General features: G+C 40.4%; 3 protein-coding genes across 5 annotated transcripts; 2 read left to right on the top strand and 1 right to left on the bottom strand.

Annotated features, from left to right (window-relative positions):
- The first annotated feature begins 6,024 nt into the window (after window positions 1-6,024).
- Window positions 6,025-11,195, top strand: LOC146635407 (zinc finger protein basonuclin-2). The gene is made up of 8 exons (XM_085350105.1): window positions 6,025-6,045; window positions 6,149-6,251; window positions 6,966-7,135; window positions 7,208-7,273; window positions 8,075-8,326; window positions 8,574-9,165; window positions 10,399-10,583; window positions 10,824-11,195. The coding sequence occupies exons 1-8, from the start codon at window positions 6,025-6,027 to the stop codon at window positions 11,193-11,195; spliced, it is 1,761 nt and encodes a 586-aa protein (XP_085206231.1).
- Window positions 11,196-11,840: 645 nt separating this feature from the next.
- On the bottom strand, window positions 11,841-12,913 carry LOC146635406 (Fc receptor-like protein 4). Its single transcript, XM_085350104.1, is given in 4 exon segments — window positions 11,841-12,139; window positions 12,219-12,432; window positions 12,434-12,471; window positions 12,907-12,913. Coding segments are annotated over 4 exon segments (558 nt in total).
- A 4,020-nt stretch (window positions 12,914-16,933) lies between these two features.
- On the top strand, window positions 16,934-19,172 carry LOC146635405 (Fc receptor-like protein 5). 3 transcript variants are annotated; one of them, XM_085347056.1, is made up of 6 exons: window positions 16,934-16,982; window positions 17,065-17,100; window positions 18,105-18,368; window positions 18,448-18,693; window positions 18,769-18,960; window positions 19,072-19,172. In XM_085347056.1, the coding sequence occupies exons 1-6, from the start codon at window positions 16,934-16,936 to the stop codon at window positions 19,170-19,172; spliced, it is 888 nt and encodes a 295-aa protein (XP_085203182.1). The 3 variants fall into 3 exon arrangements, with proteins under 3 accessions (XP_085203182.1, XP_085203190.1, XP_085203193.1); XM_085347064.1 differs by having other exon boundaries at window positions 18,769-18,984; window positions 19,105-19,172; XM_085347067.1 differs by having other exon boundaries at window positions 16,952-16,982; window positions 18,805-18,973; window positions 19,094-19,172.
- The last annotated feature ends 466 nt before the right edge of the window (window positions 19,173-19,638 follow it).

The raw sequence follows: 19,638 nt of genomic DNA, 5'->3' as shown, positions 1-19,638 counted from the left end.
AATGTATTAGCTGTTTAAATGGAGATCAGGAATACTAAACCCAAACATGTGCAGGGGGCCTGAGGAAAGAGCTAGTTTGAATAAACTCTTTAGAACAACTGAAAGTCAGGTTGGATCACACCAAGGGGCCACACATTCTTCATTCCTGTTTAGATCATTTGAATTGAGTTTGAAGCAGAATGTCAACTTCGTCATGCATTTGCATCGTCTCAGAATCACGTGTTTAGAGATGAATTGATCTAAAGTAATCAATAAAGTTGGGACACTGTGTAAAATGTGAATTAAAAAAACCAAAACCAATTTGGGTGGCTGTAGCTCAGGTGGCAGAGCAGGTCAGCCACAAATCAGAAGGTCGGTGGTTCGATCCCAGGCTGCCTCCTGGCTGCATGCCGAATATCCTTGGGCAAAATACTAACCCCATGTTTGCCTACTGGTGGTGGTCAGAGGGCCCGGTGGCGCCTGTGTCCGGCAGCCTCACCTCTGTCAGTGCGCCCCAGGGTGGCTGTGGCTACAACGTCGCTTGCCATTGCCAATGTGTGTGTGTGAATGACTGAATGTAGCGTAAAGCGCTTTGGGGTCCTTAGGGACTGAGTAAAGCGCTATACAAATACAGGCCATCTTAGTGCAGCGTATACAAATGCCAGCCAATTTCCAATAATCTCATAAACCCACATTTTATTCACAATAGAATCCATGAAACATTTTAAATGTTTAAACTAAGAAAATGAGCCTTTTAAAGAAAAATATTAGTTCATTTTGACTTTGATGGCAGCAACACATCTCAAACAAGTTAGGAGGACATGGCAACAAAAAGCTGTAAAAGCAACATTTGCAACTACCAAAAAGTTCATTCACAAAAGCACCTAAAGTATTTTTAAACACCTTGAGTTAAAGTGTTGTTTCAAACATACTTTAATGTTAAAGTGTCGGAGAGCCAGTGTAACCTGGTTCACTGAGTTTCCTGTAGACTGAGCCAAGAGTACAGGACCAGGACTTACAAACACACATCAGGACGAGGAGAAAGAGGGGGTGGTCCGCTGCTGTGTTTCAAACACCACCCCTCAGAGAGGTTCTGCTCAGGAAGTATGTCAGGGAGCGGCGATGATCACGCGCTAACGGGGAGTTATCGTCTGATATTTTAATTAGTACGACATCAAAACGGGAAAGAGGTCCATTGGATCCCAGCAGACAGACAGCCTGTCCAACAGCCCTACCTTCACTGTATGCGAGTGCCTCCACCTCACAGCAACAATACAAGATACTTTTCAGGTCGTTTCAGTTCCCATGAGGAACAACTGTGAAGTCTCTCTGCTTCTGGTATGACTGTTTTTTTTCTTCTGCTGATCTCGGTGTGAAGGACTGAACTGAACTCTGGTCTACTGGATTATTTTAATTCACAGCTTAATTTAAAATTTTCTTTTTGTCCTAAATCTGCATAATGGGTTCTTAATCAAGCCTAAATAAATGTTCTAATTAAAGGTTTTTAAAAACATTAAAAGTACTTTGTTTAGGATTTGGGTGGTAACATCAATTACACTAGTTTTATTCTAACACCAATAAATACATTGACATATTTCATCAGTCATCTTATTTTATGTCTTATGAAATAGTTAATTCCATCTCTCTTTGGTCTTAAGATTAATTTAAAAAAGGCTCCAAGAAAGAATTAAATGTGTAGTGAACAAACGTGAACAAAAATATATGCAGATCACTTTAAAAAAAATAAAAATAAAATCTTGAGCAGTAACTATTCAAAACAAGTCTCAGATTATTCAACTTCTGGATGTGACCCAAAGTATTTAGATATGGAAAGTTACAGTGCTCAACAGAGGAAAGTAATTAAAAATTTTAGTTATTTTAAAGATCTATACAGAGATAAGATTATTGAGAAACGCACAGAGAAAGGTAATAACTAAACTTAGTCCTTAACAAGAGAAAATTACATATTTGTGCAGCAGAAACATTTATTATTATCTCCCAATGCCTCAGATTTAGCTGACGATCAGATCAGATTCTTTAAAAAGAAAAACACTTTAACTTCCTTTAGTTGGAACAGTGTGACATTTCTTTCTTTCTTTTTATTCACAAGAGAACTTGACTGCTTCATTAAAGCTCTGAGAGAACAAAACTCTCAGGACGATATAATCAATTTAACCTTGTTGCTGTTTCTAACTGCAGGGCAGAAGTCCCACTGTCACCCTGATTCAATCTGACCCTCGGGTGGGGAACCTTCCTCCCTGGGGGAAGCTGTTTCTCAGGGGACACAGATGCTGATGGACACACCAAGGGCAGCCTTATTTATTTAGTAGTCTTAGAGCGGTGTCTCTCACATTAGATGACCTGTGAAAGAAACAAAGTAATAATCAGTTTTTAAATCTGCAACCAGGACTATGGCTAAAAGAAGGTGGAAACAATTTTCGTTTTAACAGATAAAACATTTTAATTGATTTTTAGATTTCTGGGCAAGCACTACATGGCTTGCTTATCCTTTCTAAATGCACATACTGTTGTGTACTTTATTCTCTTTTTGACTAGCTTCTGAGTTTCTTTGCAATTAATTTTTTTTTGTTTGTTTTGCACATGCAGAAATATACAGGGTGGGCCATTTATATGGATACACCGTAATAACATGGGAATGGTTGGTGATATTAAAGTCCTGTTTGTGGCACATTAGTATATGTGAGGGGGCAAACTCCTCAAGATGGGTGGTGGCCATGGTGGCCATTTAGAAGTCGGCCATCTTGGGTACAACTTTTGTTTTTTCAATAGGAAGAGGGCCATGTGACACATCAAACTTATTGGTAATGTCACAAGAAAAACAATGGTGTGCTTGGTTTCAACGTAACTTTATTCTTTCATGAGTTATTTACAAGTTTCTCTTTGTTCACAGCCATTGACATGTCGAAGAGGTTGACACGTGAGGAGCGGATCGAAATTGTGTCGATATCTGGTGAACGCAGTAACCGGGTCATTGCAGCAGATTTCAATGCAAGACACCCTACGAGACCACCCATCTCCCATGCTACAGTTAGCAAACTGCTTGCTAAGTTTCGTGAAACTGGTTCAGTGTTGGATTTGCCAAAATGTGGACGCAAGAAAACTGTCACTAATGAAGAAACATCAGTGGCTGTCCTAGCTTCATTCAGCAAGAGCCCACAGCGTAGCACTCGCCGCATGTCACTGGAGAGTGGCATTAGTCGAACATCCCTTCGGCGGATATTAGCTACTCACAAATGGCAGCCTTACAAACTCCAGCTACTGCAGCATCTCAACGAGGATGACCCAGATCGGCACAGAATCTGCAGAATGGGCAAAACAAAAATTGGAACAGGATGCTCAGTTCACGCAGAAGATTTTGTTCAGTGATGAGGCAAACTTTTATGTGAATGGTGAAGTTAACAAACAAAACCACCGCTATTGGTCTGACACTAACCCACATGGATGGATCCCTCCAAGACTGTTGGAACAACAAAAGTGATGGTTTGGTGTGGTATATGGGGTACAACGATAGTGGGTCCATTCTTCATCAATGGAAACCTCAAGGCCACTGGATATTTGAAATTGCTACATGATGATGTGTTTCCCTCTTTATGCACTGAAGCTGGCACGTTCCCTGAGTTTTTCCAGCAAGATGGTGCACCGCCACATTATGGGTGCCAGGTCCGAGCATTCCTAGATGAAAAGTTTCCTGGAAAGTGGATTGGTCGTCGTGGGCCAGTTGAATGGCCCCCAAGGTCTCCCGATCTGACCCCCTTAGACTTTTATCTTTGGGGTCATCTGAAGGCAATTGTCTATGGTGTGAAGCTACGAGATGTGCAGCACCTGAAACTACGGATACTGGATGCCTGTGCTGGCATTTCTCCTGCGGTGTTGCTATCAGTGTGTGATGAGTGGGAGAAGAGGGTTGCATTGACAATCCAACACAATGGGCAGCACATTGAACACATTTTATAAGTGGTCAGAAACTTGTAAATAACTCATGAAAGAATAAAGTTACGTTGAAGCCAAGCACACCATTGTTTTTCTTGTGACATTACCAATAAGTTTGATGTGTCACATGGCCCTCTTCTACGGTGGCCCTGAGAAGCTAAACGGACTGCAACTTCAGAAAACACTTGCAAAAAGAAAAATGCTGCAAAAAGAAAAACACTTGCAAAAATCATTTTCTGATGTGACCGAGGTATTTTAACATGTGCTAGATGATGCTCAGGATGTTTGATGAGGCTGTGGTGGTGCAGCAGATAACAACAGACTAATTAAACTGATCCCCAACGCCAGTAATGCACCAGGTTTCAGAAAGGAGGAAGCTGTCCAAGCGTCAGTCAGTAGATACTGTTTCATATTCTCTTAAAATCATGCTGGACAGCCACAGAAGCGCATTCAGTAAAAGACTCAATCAACATCATGTGATGCATCACAAAATATCACAGGAAATTATTCCCACCTGTGAGTATCAAAGTTTAACTCCTCCTTGTGACATCTGGATTGTTTTCACTTGTAACATTTTGTAAATACTGTTGGGTTTTTTTTTAACTTTGAAATATTTCATTTCCATTTGGCCCTATTTTTTTTTATATATGACTTACATTATTTTACAAAAATGTCAGATGATTCAATAAACACAATAATTTCAATAAATTTGGCAACTATATCATGATTTGGGCTTTAAAGGGCTGAGTGTCTGTAATAATACAATTTCTCCTTGGATTAATTAATTATTATGATTCTGATTATCCATACCAAATTTGTTTAATTTTTGTATTTGAAACTTCTAACCTCTGTTTTTGTGGTGGGGATGCTGGGTGTGTGGCTTACAGGTTTTCAACAAAAAAACAACAACACATGATTGTTATTATTATTTGCTTATTTCAGATAGTTTTCCAACTTCTGTTTTGAAAAGCATCAGAAACATGAAACTACCATCAGCATCATTGCCATTATTATAATCATGATATTCTGTCAGGGTGGGAGACAAAGAACAAAAGGGCCCAATCACATCCAGTGAGTGTAGCTAGAGGGTGGAGTCAAAGGATGGAGCGCCCTAAAAAGGAAAATAAATACATGAGGGAGAGAGAAAAGTGGAGTTTTGTACTGGAGAGATAGAAAGAAATGAGAAGACAGAGTGAGTAGGAGGAGGAGGGAAAGACGGAAAAAAGAAATGAAGAAATAAAAAGACAAGAAGAACCACAAGGAAAGGAAAATAAGAACCAAGAATCCTAATAAAAAAGGAAAAGGTTCAAAATAGAAAGAAGAGCTTTTTTTGTTCATCAGTGGAGAATTTAACATCGGCAAAAAAGGTCAGTATGTCTTTTTTTTTTATATAATATAAACATTCTAATAACTTTAAACCATGAAGAAAGAACATCTAAATATTAATTTCACTACATTTTCAAGAAAATATACAGTGTCTATATCAGGGAAAAAATTATATCTCAAATATATAAAAACGATTTCACTCAACAATAATAAAAAAAAATCTGATTTGTTAAACAAGAAAGTTGGAAACACACTAAATTAAATGAATTTAAATGAGCATAAAATAGAAATATTTTTTAAAACAGATTGTTTAACATCATTTAAAATTATATTAAGTATATAACAAAATAAAATATATAATAAGTCTGACCATTTCTGAGAAAGAAGGAAAAGAAATTGTACATTAATGATTAATAAGAATATAATAATAATAAAGATATTAATATATAATGCTATATAATATTATATATTATGTTAAAACAGTACTTCATATGAATCTTAATAAGTTGTGATCAAAACCCAGTTATCAAAAAGGAATTTCACTAACTGATTATCATTAATCACACTCACAATTACTCCCAATTGCATTGGTACTTAAAACAGTGGTAAATCATGTCTGCAAAAAAGAAGTCATCAGCACATTTATGATAAATATTCATAAAGTTTTAAATAATCACAGTGACCAGTCAGATAGAGGTTACGTTGTATTTGACCAATCAGAGGCCTGAGCTTATGTTTCTGTTCTGACTGCAGGACCGAGACGTGAGGATGACTCCAGACCCAGAGGAGGTACCGACTCTGTTAATGAGGCAAACACGTTTGTGTTTTATTACAAATATGTCAAAGTGGAAAATGCAAATGTTTAAGTCTCAAATGTGTCGTGCTTCGGCAGTCCATCAGGTGCACTTTATCCTGCTGCAGCTGCGTGTGTTTCAGACCAGGAAGTGTACAGCTCAGGTCATGTGATTGCTGTGGACACGGCTGGGTGGCACATGGTAATACCATGGATACACATTTTATATTACACTGTTACATACACTGTTTGTATTTGAGAGGACAGTAACATTAGCCTTAATGATTATTGATAATAAAAAACTGTCTCCATAATATAGGTGACAGGTTAATGTCCCCGTAATGCAGGTATTCGAACAGATGTGTGTATTGCAAAGTCCTGGAGACTGAAAAAAAATGTTTATATAGGTTTAATAAAATTTGAGTCCCCAAATGGCAATATTTAATTAAACTGTGTTAAATAAATTTCAATAAATAAAACTGTGCTTTTTGATATGTAAAACAGAGGTCATGTGTCTGACGAAGCTAAGTATTGAGTCAGAGTCGGCTTCTTTTTGTAACGTGAAGTCGTGGAAAACAAACTTCTTGACAAAATGTCAGTAGTCATGTTAGCCCTCAGAGTGCAGATGTGTGCTGTCACTATGGTGACATGGAGTCAGGTGTCGCTGTCATCACATCAGTGTGAGCATCTGGAGTAAGCATCTGTACACTCGCACACACAAATGTTGCAGTGTGTAGATGGTAAACACACATCTGTTGCTTTGACAAACAGGTGAGTCGTACCTGTGGCTGGCCTTCAGAGGCATCTTATCACTGTTGACCTTTTTGTATATTTTTTAATCACCAGATTATCACTGATGTAACTCATTTTTCATTTGTATAAATACAAAACTTGGAAACTGTATTTGCCCCTTCAGCACTGGAGAAGCTCCAGGCCCAGCCTCCCTCCAGCTGTGGTCCAGTGGAGGTGGCTCTTCCTGGGGTGGTGTTCGACCTGAGCTCCCTGGTCTTGTACGGAGCTCAGGCCATTCCTGTTCGTCTCAAGATATTGCTGGACCGCCTCTACAGCATCCTGACCCCAGAGCAGGTAAGTAAGTGCACCTCTGTGATTGGTAGTAATGCAGAGAAGCCGTTTGAATTTGCTTTTTCTCTTTTCCAGGTCGGACACATACTTCACACTTTGGGCTGGAATTTGGGGGATTATGTTAGAGGCTACATGCTGCAGGTAAACTACTCACAGTAGTGACTGAGTGAATATGAACATCTAATGTCTGACATTAAAATAACCTGTACTTTGTGATACCATATGAAGAAGTAACAGCTAAAACGAATATATGATTAACATTAAATAATTACAAATTAATTGTAAACCAGCAAGCATGAGTATATTCTTTACCTTTTGGTTTTTAAGTTAAGGATTCTCAAAATTGAGTTTGTAGTTTGGGGGCATTCAAAAAGCACCAATTAGATGTAAGCATTTACTAAACCCAGGTAAGAAGAAGTACACACCTTTCACCAGATCCCAGAGGAAAAATCAAACAAGAATTGCTTTTATAACTGTGGCTCGGATTAAAAGGTGGATGATATTTAGAAACTAATGAGAAAACTAAAACTTGAATTTCTGTTTTTAAAACTGCTCCTGCTTCTGTTTTAGCAGATTTGGACTAGTTCTTCACTATTCACACGTAATGTACACTCATTCTGCTGAAGTTATAAAACAACTGTTGCATGTCGATTTTAAATTGTCCTCAGATGAAGAAGTGCTGAAATGTGTAAAAAGTATGAATGTCAGTGTAAATATGACTTGAGCCTAAAATACTTTGAGTAGTCAGTAAGACTAGAAAACAACTGTTTAAAAATAAGTCCATCCAGCTTAGCAAGCTTTTTGACTTTTCGTGCCAGTAGCAACCTCTCCTCACGTGCTCTCAAAGCATCACTTTAGATTTACAGTAATTAACTGATTAAAAGCAGTGCATGATGGACGTTTTCCAACAACCAAACTTAAAAGAGCTTTCGTTCTCTGCAGTTTCCCAGTGGAAAAGTTTTGGACCGCTGGTTTATGGTGACTCCAGAAGAAGAAGTGCTCATCTTCAAACAGTTCCTTCGCTTTGGAGAGACGCGACCCATAGTCGAGTTGATGCTTCAGACTGCAGACGGTGCTGAAATCCTCTCTGATCCTGAGCTGAAACCCACACACAGCAGCTGCCAGTCAAGCACGAAAGAAGGAACGATGATGATGTTAAGGAGTTCAAGAGGAGATTCACGACTGGTGACCAGTGTCTGTCATTTAGAAAAAAGCAGTCCTGCTGACCACAACAATAATGTCCGCCATTTTGAAAAGTTTGCTGGTGGACTTTCTTTTCTGCTGCCATTCCATTTTCCAAGCTCGGCCTTCCACTGTTTGGTTTCTCCCACTAAGGTAATCAAATGATATTAAGTTTTTTAAATACTCGAAACCTCTTACATTAAAGTTCCTCCAGATTTAAGCTTCTTACATTTACAATTACCATCTTTTTTTCTATCAGGAGCTTATTCCTCCCAGTAAGCTGACACAGTTTCTACGAAAGTCCCATTGCAGCAAATTGGTTGAGAAGCACAAGCCAGAAGGAGGAAGAACAGACCAAGAGACTGATCCAATCTTACCTCAGTGTATAGGAGAACTGGCCGTAAAAGTCAAAGCAGACCCCGATAAGCCAAGCCCGCCTCGCTCGCTGTGGTATCCCTCCTTCCACAGTGAGCAGGACTATGACCTTCAGAGGGGAACAGCCAAACACGAGAGTGACTTTTCCCTTTCTCCTACCTTAAACCCATCGACAATCATTTCTTCCTCTTCAGTCTTTTCACCCATCTCCCCCTCTCCGTCCTCACCTTTGAAGATTTCCCAAAAAGTGCCAGGCTCCCATTCTTCTTCTCTACATCCTCTCCCTTCCTTCTCCTCATCTTTCCTTTGTCCTCTTCCCACTGCCTCACTTTCTTCCTCCCTGCATCCTCCCCCATCCTCATCTACCACCCTCCATCCACTCCCCTCCACCCTCTGCTCTGTCCCTTCATCTGCTGCAGGAGGTCGGAAAGGGAGGGTCTGCTGTGGCGTTTGCGGGAAAAGCTTCTATGACAAAGGTATGGATCCTCAGGCCTTTGTGAGTGTGTGTGTGCAATAATAGAGTCTGAAAGAAAAAAAAATATATATACTATAAATTATCCTATAGTATAAATATAGGACTTAATTTTTGTGTTGCACTTTTATATGTGCTGTATATCAAGTGTCTTGTGCAAAATGAGAGACCAGAATGTGTAATGTATACCTCAGTATCACTATACTGATAACAAAATTTACTTGGACAAAGTTAAAAACATCAGATGGATATTGTATAACTAAGTTACAGCTAGCTGGCTAACCGCGTAATCTATGCTGTTACTATAGAAAGTAAATGTTAGTTATGCATCCTTAAATGGTTTACTGACAGCTTAAACAAGACTAACATTAAACATGATAGTATTACGTATAACATCCATCCCACCATTTTCTTCTGCTTATCCAATTCAGAGTTGCGGGTTGGGCTGGAGCCTATCCCAGCTCTCTTAGGGCGAGAGGCAGGGCACACCCTTGGCAGGTCACCAGTCTGTCACAGGACAAACCCAGAGAGACAGGGTTTCTGCCCCTAACCCTAACCCTCTTTGGACAATTCAGAATCGCTAATTAACCTAACCCCGCTAACTGCAGCATGGTGGTGTGGTGGTTGGCACTGTTATCTCCAAGCAAGAATCAGAATCAGAATCAGAATACTTTATTAATCCTGAGGGAAATTAGGGATTAGGGAATTAGGGAAGAAGGTCCTTGGTTTGAATCCACCATCTGGTTGGGGCCTCATTTTGTAAAGTTTGCATGTTCTACTCATGTCTGTGAGGGTTATGTACAAGTACTGCTACAGACATGCAGTTAGTTATAAATTTGGATAACAAAGTATTTTTTGGAGTACCACAGGGTTCTGTTTTGGGTCCTATATAGTTTATCTTGTTTTCTTGTGGTTCCCCTTACTCCAATTGAATATTCTCTATTTCCTTACTCTATCTTTAGACTCTATCCCTTACTTCATGGTATACTTAGAGAGTCTTTTTTCTGCCAGTAAAGCAGCCTATAAAAATGACCTGTGTCTGTCCGATGGAGATCCAGAAGATTTAATTCAAGGTCTACTACTCTTGTCTATTAATGATCTCATTTTTGAATCATACACCAGCATTAATGAAAAGAAACTTTGAATTTAATTTAATACCATTTAATTTTCAGCCCTGAAAAGTTTTTATTTGTAGCTCGGTAGCAACCTAATAAAAATCCCATTTTAATTTGTGCAGGAACACTGAAGATCCACTACAACGCTGTCCATCTGAAGATCAAACATCGCTGTACAGTGGCAGGCTGCACCATGGTCTTCAGCTCGCTGCGTAGTCGAAACCGACACAGCGCCAACCCAAACCCAAGACTTCACACGAGCAGCAGCAGAGACACCTACAGCAGCTTACACTCTGACCACACAAGCGTTCACACTGATACACAGATACATGGCTCTAAACAGGCTCGCAAAAGCACACAAGACAGTCACATGTATGTGTATAGGAAAAAGGGAAATGCCAACACATTTTGGAAACATACTAAGGATTCACAGGCACATGTGCACACTGTGGGGAGTGGCTTAAATGGTCACAAAAACCTCCAACATTGCTTTCTCCAGAGCATGCCACATCACGCTGACTCAACTCCTGTTTCTTCCCTTCTTCAGCACCAGAACCAACACACCAATCCCATCTTTGCCCTAAATAACCCCCAGGTCTTGCCTCCGCTTCCACCCCACCTCCATTCAGTTCATACTGCTTCTTCGCTAGGTTCCCCTCCCTCTCTGATCCCTGTAGTCAGTTCTGCAACAGACAAAATCAAACACCCCCTTCTGACTAACCATTCTTCCAGCACCACCCCAATTTCCCAAGAAAGTTGTGACACTCCGAGAGCATCCCATTACTATGAAGGAAATCAGTGGCAGCCGGAGTCAATTGACCCCGTGCCAAAGAAGAAGCCCAGGAAGTCAAGCATGCCAGTGAAAATAGAAAGAGAGATGGTGGAGCGGAGGAGACACGAGAATGAAGAGGAGTACTGAAGAGCCACAGAGTTGCTGTTCAAAGTTTATATTCAGAAGTAAACTTTTTGTGAAAGAACAAATACAGAAAAAACAATTGCAGCGTGATAACAATGGAATTTCTTATCTCTGAGTTATTGTACAGGCCTCAGAGAGACTTACAGAATAGATTCTTCTGCAGAGTTTGAACAAGTATGAAGAAGAATCAGAGAGGCTAATAAAGAATAATTTCTCAGTAACATGACTAAAAATTTTAATAATTTTATAATATGATTAAAAATATTGAAAACAGAATGCTCGTGTTTCAATATAATTGTATGGTATATATCTCAATTTAACCCAATATGTGATTTCAGTATAGTGTAGTACAGAGTAAATACCAATATAGTTCAATTGACCACATAAGTACATTTAGAGTACTTTAGAGTCCATGTATCCAAATCATCTCCAGAATAAAGATGACAGATGAAGGCAAGTGAGAACCACAGAGACACAATAGAATCATTAATAAGAAATATGAAATCTGACAGAACATGAGGTCTGCTTCAGAAGTGATGCTCTGTGGTGAGTGAAACCTGATGAACATGTGGTGTCTGTGGGTCACCTGTGGGTACGTGTCATTATAAAGACACTGTGAGGACAGCGAAAATTAAGTATCCCACCTGTTCAGGTGAATATGTGGATGAAATAGGAGGTGAAATCAGAGTGAAGCTCCTCACCTGTGACAGTGATCCAGCTGGATGGAGACTCTCCATGACCGCTGATGTCACACTTGTAGAGGCCTTCATCAGACCTGGAAACATGCTGGATGGTCATGTGACCTGTAGGCTGCTTCCTGATGAGGGAGCCATCTTTATAGAAAGCAGCTGGGAGGTTGGAGGGAGTGGTCTTTGTTTTATAGAGCAGAGTGACGTCATCTCCCTCCATCACAGGGAGGACAGGACTCTGCAGGATCACTGATCCACCTCAACACAGAGACAAACTACAGCATTTCATCCATTTACACACAGCTTCATCAACACTAACTCCACACACTCAGCTTACCAGTGACTGTCAGCTTAACCATGTTACTGATGGGACCCTCTCTGGACTCACACCAGTAAACTCCACTGTCCAATGGGTCGATGTAGCTGATGTTACAGGACGAACCAGCTGGTTTTCCCCACCCATCTCTCTGTCGTTTGCTTGTGTTTCTCCTCAGAGTCCATCCAGCAGAGCTGTCGTCCTCCTCACAGCTCAGAGACACAAAGTCTCCTTTTAAAGAACTGAGAGCTGCTGGGACTCACAGTCAGACGAGCTGTGAGGGTTAAAATGATACAACAGTGATCTTTTATATTTGTGCCCACATTAAAAGCCACCAGAGTATAACAGGGAGGAGACCTGCAAACACAAAATCAAACCAAGCCTGAGGCTACGTCCAAACATACATGGGTATTTTTGAAAGCGCAGTTTTTCCTACCTTTCATCCACACTTAAACAGCGTTTTTGATCACTAAAAACTGCTTTTTAAAAACTCAGTTTTTGCGTTTACATGTGGACAAGGAAAATGGGGATTTAGTCATGCAACATCAAAGGTGTGCGCCTTTTTTTACTATCCCAGTCTAAGACACGTCATTGTTTACATGAGATGAATTTCTACAAAGGCACTTCAAAAGTAACACAAAATTAGCTGCCTTTCCAGAAAAATACAAAAACTATTCCGGAGTACTTAAGAACCCTGTTTACTCTTTACCTCCCATGCTTCTAGACTTCTAATTGGCCAACATTTCTACACGGCTAAATGACAGCATTTGACTGGGTTTTTAGCGTTTACATGTGGACGGAGACATCTTTGCACATGTGTATGGGATTTTTTTTTTTCATAAATACCTCTATACATGTGGATGTAGCCTGAGTTTAGCAGACACAATCAGGGAGTTTCAGACTGAGTAAAGGAGGTTACTGACCTTAGTTTTTGTTGCAGCTCAGCAGTGAGATCAGAATTAAAGAGAAACAAGACTCAGGTTAGTTTAGGGTTTGTGGTGTTTAATGAAGTGATCAGAGAGCAGAGCAGACGCAACATCTCTGTTTGCTGATTATAAGAATCGGAGCAGAAAGGAGGAAGATTGTTCAGCTGAAACATGTACAGAAGATTCATCTTACAGACAAACATCACTAAAAACAAACTACAGACTGTTTTTTTGAGGTTTTTCTTTTTGTTAGATTTCCTCAGCTGAATCTTCACACAGACTGAACTTACAGAGCAGCAAAAGCAGAGATGTTTCCTCCATGTGAACGTAAAGTTGAGGCTTCATCAGAAAGATGGAGGAGTTTCTTTGAAGGTGTCAAAGGATGATCTTAAATATAAAGACTGTTACTGTTACTGACAGCAGGTCAGCTGAGAGGAAGAGAGCTGGAGGTGGTGGAGGTGCTGGGGTGTCTGAGCTTCTGTTACATGATGTGGCTAAATGATGTCATTTAGCCACAAAGTTTATTTCTAACATGTTGTTAGAAATAAACTTTGTGGTTAAATGACATCAAACTACACCCACTGAGATGATGTGATGGCTTCACTGTACCTAAATCATTAACAACACAGCTGTGGGTTTGGTTCTTTCTGAGTTTTTTGCAGGTCAGCAAACAACTGGACACAACACCAGACTGAAAGTTTAATGCACCAAGATTAATTTTACCGTAAATGAGCCAATAACTGAAAATGATATGCAATGCACTTCAAACCCTCTGCTGCAACAGGATGGAGAGCTGCAAACAAAAGATAAACTGATATCAGAACAGCCCATGAGCCAGAACGTTCTGTAGCCAATCATCTCATCAAGAAGGCGAGGGAAACAGGAAACTCTAAAATAAAACAGGATGTAACACTCATCGTCATGAAGGTGATGGCACTCATAAATGTCAGACAGAGCATCAACAACAATAGTGCTGTAGTTTCTGTGGGTCTGTGAGAACTTTCTGGAGAAATAACAGGGTGGTCGATACCTGCCGCTACTGGAAGCAACCTCCATCTTGGTGTTACCCATGCCAAAACCATGACAGAGTGTTGATGGGAGCTATCTTCAGCAAAAAAAAGGCATATGTCAGAGGTTTCCTGTGTAACCCTCAAGGAACGCCACCTCTTTCACATGGCAAGCTGAACCTACCCTGCCAGTGAAATCCTTCACAAAAGAAAGAGGAAGGTAATCAGACGTAGTGACTTTTGTCTTTGCTGAATCAAAGTGTTGAGTCAGCTTTTGTTAATTAAATAAAATAAAATAAACTGCTCTGAAGGCGCTGCTGGTGTGGGGCTACTCCCTCTCCGACGCAGAGCGGCCGAGAAACTCGTCTCTCTCTCGGACCTGGGTGATAGTACTGCTCTGTACTAGGAAAGGCTGCTCTTCATAGAGGACTCACGCTCGGGGAGATGTTTTCTGGTTGATTCCGGCTCCCAGAAGAGCCTCGGGAACTCGTCTTTGCATAATTCCACAATAGTATATTGTTTAATCTTAAAGAAATTGGAGATTAACTGCGTACCACCAGAGAGAGCCCAAGTACCACTAGTAGTACGTGTACCACAGTTGGAGAATCACTGATCTAACAGACTCTGATTTGTTCGTGTAAATGGAGAGTCCTCTTCACATACTAAAGTTAATTAGTTCCACTCATAGTTCCACAGGGTGCAGTGCCAGGACCAGTTCTGTTTACATTATACATGCTTCCCTATTCACACACCAATTAGTTAAGCTGCAGGAATTTCTTAAAGACACAAAGACCTGGATGGCCGCTAACTTTCTGCTCCTTAATTCAGATAAAACTGAGGTTATTGTACTCGTAGGAGTTCTTTCTTCCATTTGCGCAACATCTCTAAAATTAGAAATATCCCGTCCCAGAGTGATGCAGAAAAACTAGTTCATGCATTTATTATGTTGTCCAAGATAAAGACAATGTTGGATAACACCTCCCACCCACTCCATGACATGCTGGTCAGTCACAGGAGCTCGTTCAGTGAAAGACTGAGATTACCGAAAAGCACCACTGAACGACACAGGAAATCATTCCTGCCTGTGGCCATCTCCCTGTACAACGCATCCACTTAGCACACTGTTTACTGCAACAGCTACACCCTTTTTGCACATGTTCTTCCTCTTTCAGCTATTTATTAATAAGTGACCTTTACGTGTATATATATGCCTGTATATAGTGTGCTATTCTTAGTTTGTGTATTGTCTGTCTTTGTTAATGTTTTTTTATAATGGAGCACTGTAACGAAAAAGAATTTCCCCTACACAGCAAAATCTCCAGTGTTAATTTAACACTGGAGATTTTGCTGTGTAGGGATCAATAAAGTATTCTGATTCTCATTATTACTTCCAGGCTGGACTACTGTAATTCATTATTATCAGGATGTCCTAAAAACTCACTGAAAAGCCTTCAGCTAATCCAAAATGCTGCAACAAGATTACTGCAGACCTACTTGTTGTTCCTAGAGTATTTAAAAGTAGAATGGGAGGGAGAGCCTTCAGTTTTCAGGCCCCTCTTCTGTGGAACCAGCTTCCAGTTTGGATTCGGGAGACAGACACTTTCTCTACTTTCAAGATTAGGCTTAAAACTTTCCTCTTTGCTAAAGCATATAGTTAGGGCTGGACCAGGTGACCCTGAATCCTCCCTTAGTTATGCTGCAATAGACATAGGCTGCCGGGGGATTCCCATGATGCATTGAGTATTTCCTTTCCAGTCACCACTCACTATGTATTAACAGACCTCTCTGCATTGAGTGATGCTTGTTATTAATCTCTTCCACAGCATGTCTTTATTCTGTCTCTCTTCTCTCACCCCAGCCGGTCACAGCAGAGGTCGCCCCTCCCTGAGCCTGGTTCTGCCGGAGGTTTCTTCCTAATGCGTTTTTTCTTCCTACTGTTGCCAAAGTGCTTGTTCATAGGGGGTCATATGATTGTTGGGTTTTTCTCTGTATGTGTTATTGTAGGGTCTACCTTACAAAGCGCCTTAAGGCGACTGTCGTTGTGATTTGGCGCTGTATAAATAAAAGTGAATTCAATTCAATTGAATACTAATCAGAATGTCCGTAGTTTGATTCCCGATTACTTGAGTCTGCATGTTGGAGTATCCATGGGGAAGGTGGCTGAACCTTGAGAGTGAGTGTGTGTGAATGCTAGACAAAGCGCTTAGGTAGAGAATAAAGTACAGTATGAACGTGTGTGTGTGTGATTGGTGAATGTTTGGAGAGCGCAATTTGACATGAAAAGTGTTTGAAAGGTGCCAGTCCAGTGACCAACCCGAAAGATGAGATATACAGGTGAATCTCATCGACCCCAGAAACCTGGTGACTAGAGAATATTTACCTGTACAGGTGAACAAAAGCTACCGCTAACATCCTTTACAGAAGGGTCTGTCAGTGAGGTTTAGTCTTGATGGAAATTTTAGGATTAGGAATAGGATTTTAATATAGGAGTCTAAGGAAACGAAAGCACGTTCAGAACCACTGCCTTAGTGATTGTCAGTGAAAGCATCCCACAGCTACAGATGCTGGGTCAGCTGTAATTTATTATCCATTGTGCCTTATTTTCTGGTTCAGTTTTCTTACCTACGACTTTTTTTTAATACTTTAAAACTCTTTTTCTACAAACAAACAAAGAAACCTTTTCATGATGATCACTACAAAGGAAACCACAATACTGACATCCTATCAAAGAGGAAGAGGAAGAGGAAGAGAGGGAGGCGGGTTTTACTTTATATGACTGTGAGCTGATCTCAGTGTTGGTCTGATGTCATTGAGCAGCAGGATGGAGGAAACGTCTCTGCTGTGTCTGCTCTGTAAGCTCACTGTGTTTTTCATGCCTCTGCTGTCTTGTTGAATGTGAAACTCTGAACTAACCTGAGTTTAATTTCTCTTTAGTTCTGATCTCACTGCTGAGCTGCACCACAAACCAAGGTCAGTAACCTTCTTCTGTCACACTGTAAATCTGGCAGACTTAGCAAAATGTGAAATAGTTTTTAAAAAATAACCTTTTTGTCTGTTTTCATGGATATGAATTCTCCATTTTCTTTTCATTAGCAAGTCTGCATAAACATTTTGGCTGTTTAAAGATGAAAGTATTTTTTTGACTCACTTGAAGAGATTATTAAAGTTGTCACCATACACAGGCAACTACAATGGGATGCAAAAGTTTGGGCAACCTTGCTAATAGTCATTATTTTCCTGTATAAATCATTGGTTGTTAGAATAAAAAATGCAAGAGTGATTTGGCAAGGATGGAAGGGACATGTCCCCACCAATATCCAGCGATTATTGAATTGTCCCCACCAATAATTTGATCTCTTTGAGTAAAGAAAAACAAAATTGATAGAAAGAAAAAAACTATCTGTCAACGCCTCATTCGCCTGAGCTTGAAGGGTAGACCCCCCGCAGGGGCGAGAGGGGAATTTATATGTTTAAAAAAACCTAACCTAAATGACAGCAACATCAAGTTTTCTTTCTTTCTTTCTTTTTAAAGAACGGTCGTACTAGAACATGGGCCGGCCTCTCAGAGCGATTCGATATATGACTACATGCTCATCCAACTGAGCTAAACCTACACCCGTCTTTCTTTCTTTCTTTCTTTCTTTCTTTCTTTCTTTCTTTCTTTCTTTCTTTCTTTAGGAAGAATGTTTCATGTGTAGCACATATGTTGTTTAGATACCCCACCCTTGAATCAAAGAAAACAAAGCTCTGAAAAGTAGAAACATTTAAAACCCAACTATCTTTTCTAAACTGAACAGTTTCATCTTTCACTGTTTCAAAATGGGCAAATTTGAAACACTTGGGGAGATTCTTAAAGCTGTGAATACAGACAACCAGTTACTTTCAGGACCATATGTCACAGCAGAGGAGACAACTGGCAACTGTCTCATGATCAAAAAACATAGACAATAAATATCCTGCTCTCTCTATCACAGCTCGTCTGACTGTGAGTCCCAGCAGCTCTCAGTTCTTTAGAGGAGACTTTGTGACTCTGAGCTGTGAGGAGGACGACAGCTCTGCTGGATGGACTCTGAGGAGAAACACAAGCAAACAACAGAGGACTCAGTGTGGAGATGGGTGGGGAGAAGGTGCTGGTTCTTCCTGTAACATCAGCTACATCTTCACATGGGACAGTGGAGTTTACTGGTGTGAGTCCAGAGAGGGTCCCATCAGTAACATGGTTAACCTGACAGTCACTGGTAAGCTGAGTGTGTGGAGTTAGTGTTGATGAAGCTGTGTGTAAATGGATGAAATGCTGTAGTTTGTCTCTGTGTTGAGGTGGATCAGTGATCCTGCAGAGTCCTGTCCTCCCTGTGATGGAGGGAGATGACGTCACTCTGCTCTGTAAAACAAAGACCACTCCCTCCAACCTCACAGCTGCTTTCTATAAAGATGGCTCCCTCATCAGGAAGCAGCCTACAGGTCACATGACCATCCAGCATGTTTCCAGGTCTGATGAAGGCCTCTACAAGTGTGACATCAGCGCTCATGGAGAGTCTCCATCCAGCTGGATCACTGTCACAGGTGAGGAGCTTCACTCTGATTTCAGCTCTTATTTCATCCACATATTCACCTGAACAGGTGGGATTCTCTCTGCAGACAAACCTACAACCAGACCTCCACTCACATCTACAGTGAGATCCACCACTGCTGTGCCGCCTTTGACAGCTCCACTCCCTGACTACAGCTCCCTCCAGCTTGCGTTCAGAGTGCTCCTCCACCTGATGGTGTTCTTTCCATACTTCATGTCCACTCTTCTCATGATATCTTTATATCAACTCAGAGCCAAAGGTAACACTCTGAATCACTCACTGAACAATCAATATGGTGATGATTAACTCATCTCTCTGTCTGAACTCCTCATAAGTTAACAGCAGATACATTTTAAAACTTATCTTTCAGGAAATGAACCTCATGCATCAGTGGAAAAGATGCAACCCAGTCAGGCTGAGCAGGGATTAGATGCCCACTATGATGATGTCACTACAGAGCATCACTTCTGACCTGAAATTAAGCAGAGACCTGCAGTCTCATATTGCATTCAGGTCCTGTTGCTGTTCCTGTAAATTTCCACACTGGAAACAAATTAACCCTTGTAATAATACCTCAAACAAAGCAGCAACATATGTGATGTGCATGACCAGCTATGCACTCTCACTGTGTCATAATATCCGGGAGTATTTGACATCCACAGGAGAAACTCAGACAGAGCCCAGGCTGAGTTACTACACGTTACACCATCAAAGAGACGAGAGTTTCTTTAGATCCAACGATCAAAGATCAACAACTATATTAATTAAAAATGAAATCATGGATGAAAATACATTTAAAACACAAGAAATGAAAAAATAATAATTATTACAATATTACAGTACTCTCTGGTCGTTTGCACTCTCAACACTTTCTCGATCCTTTCACATTAAAGGCCTTTTGTTTAAGAATACAAACAAAAAATCTTTGTTAAATTCT

Source organism: Diplotaxodon limnothrissa, linkage group LG3, assembly GCF_057381915.1.
Source record: "Diplotaxodon limnothrissa isolate DT_005_m linkage group LG3, D_limnothrissa_male_GT1.1, whole genome shotgun sequence".
In the NCBI taxonomy this organism is placed as follows: Eukaryota; Metazoa; Chordata; class Actinopteri; order Cichliformes; family Cichlidae; genus Diplotaxodon; species Diplotaxodon limnothrissa.
This window is presented reverse-complemented; position numbering and strand designations above follow the sequence as displayed.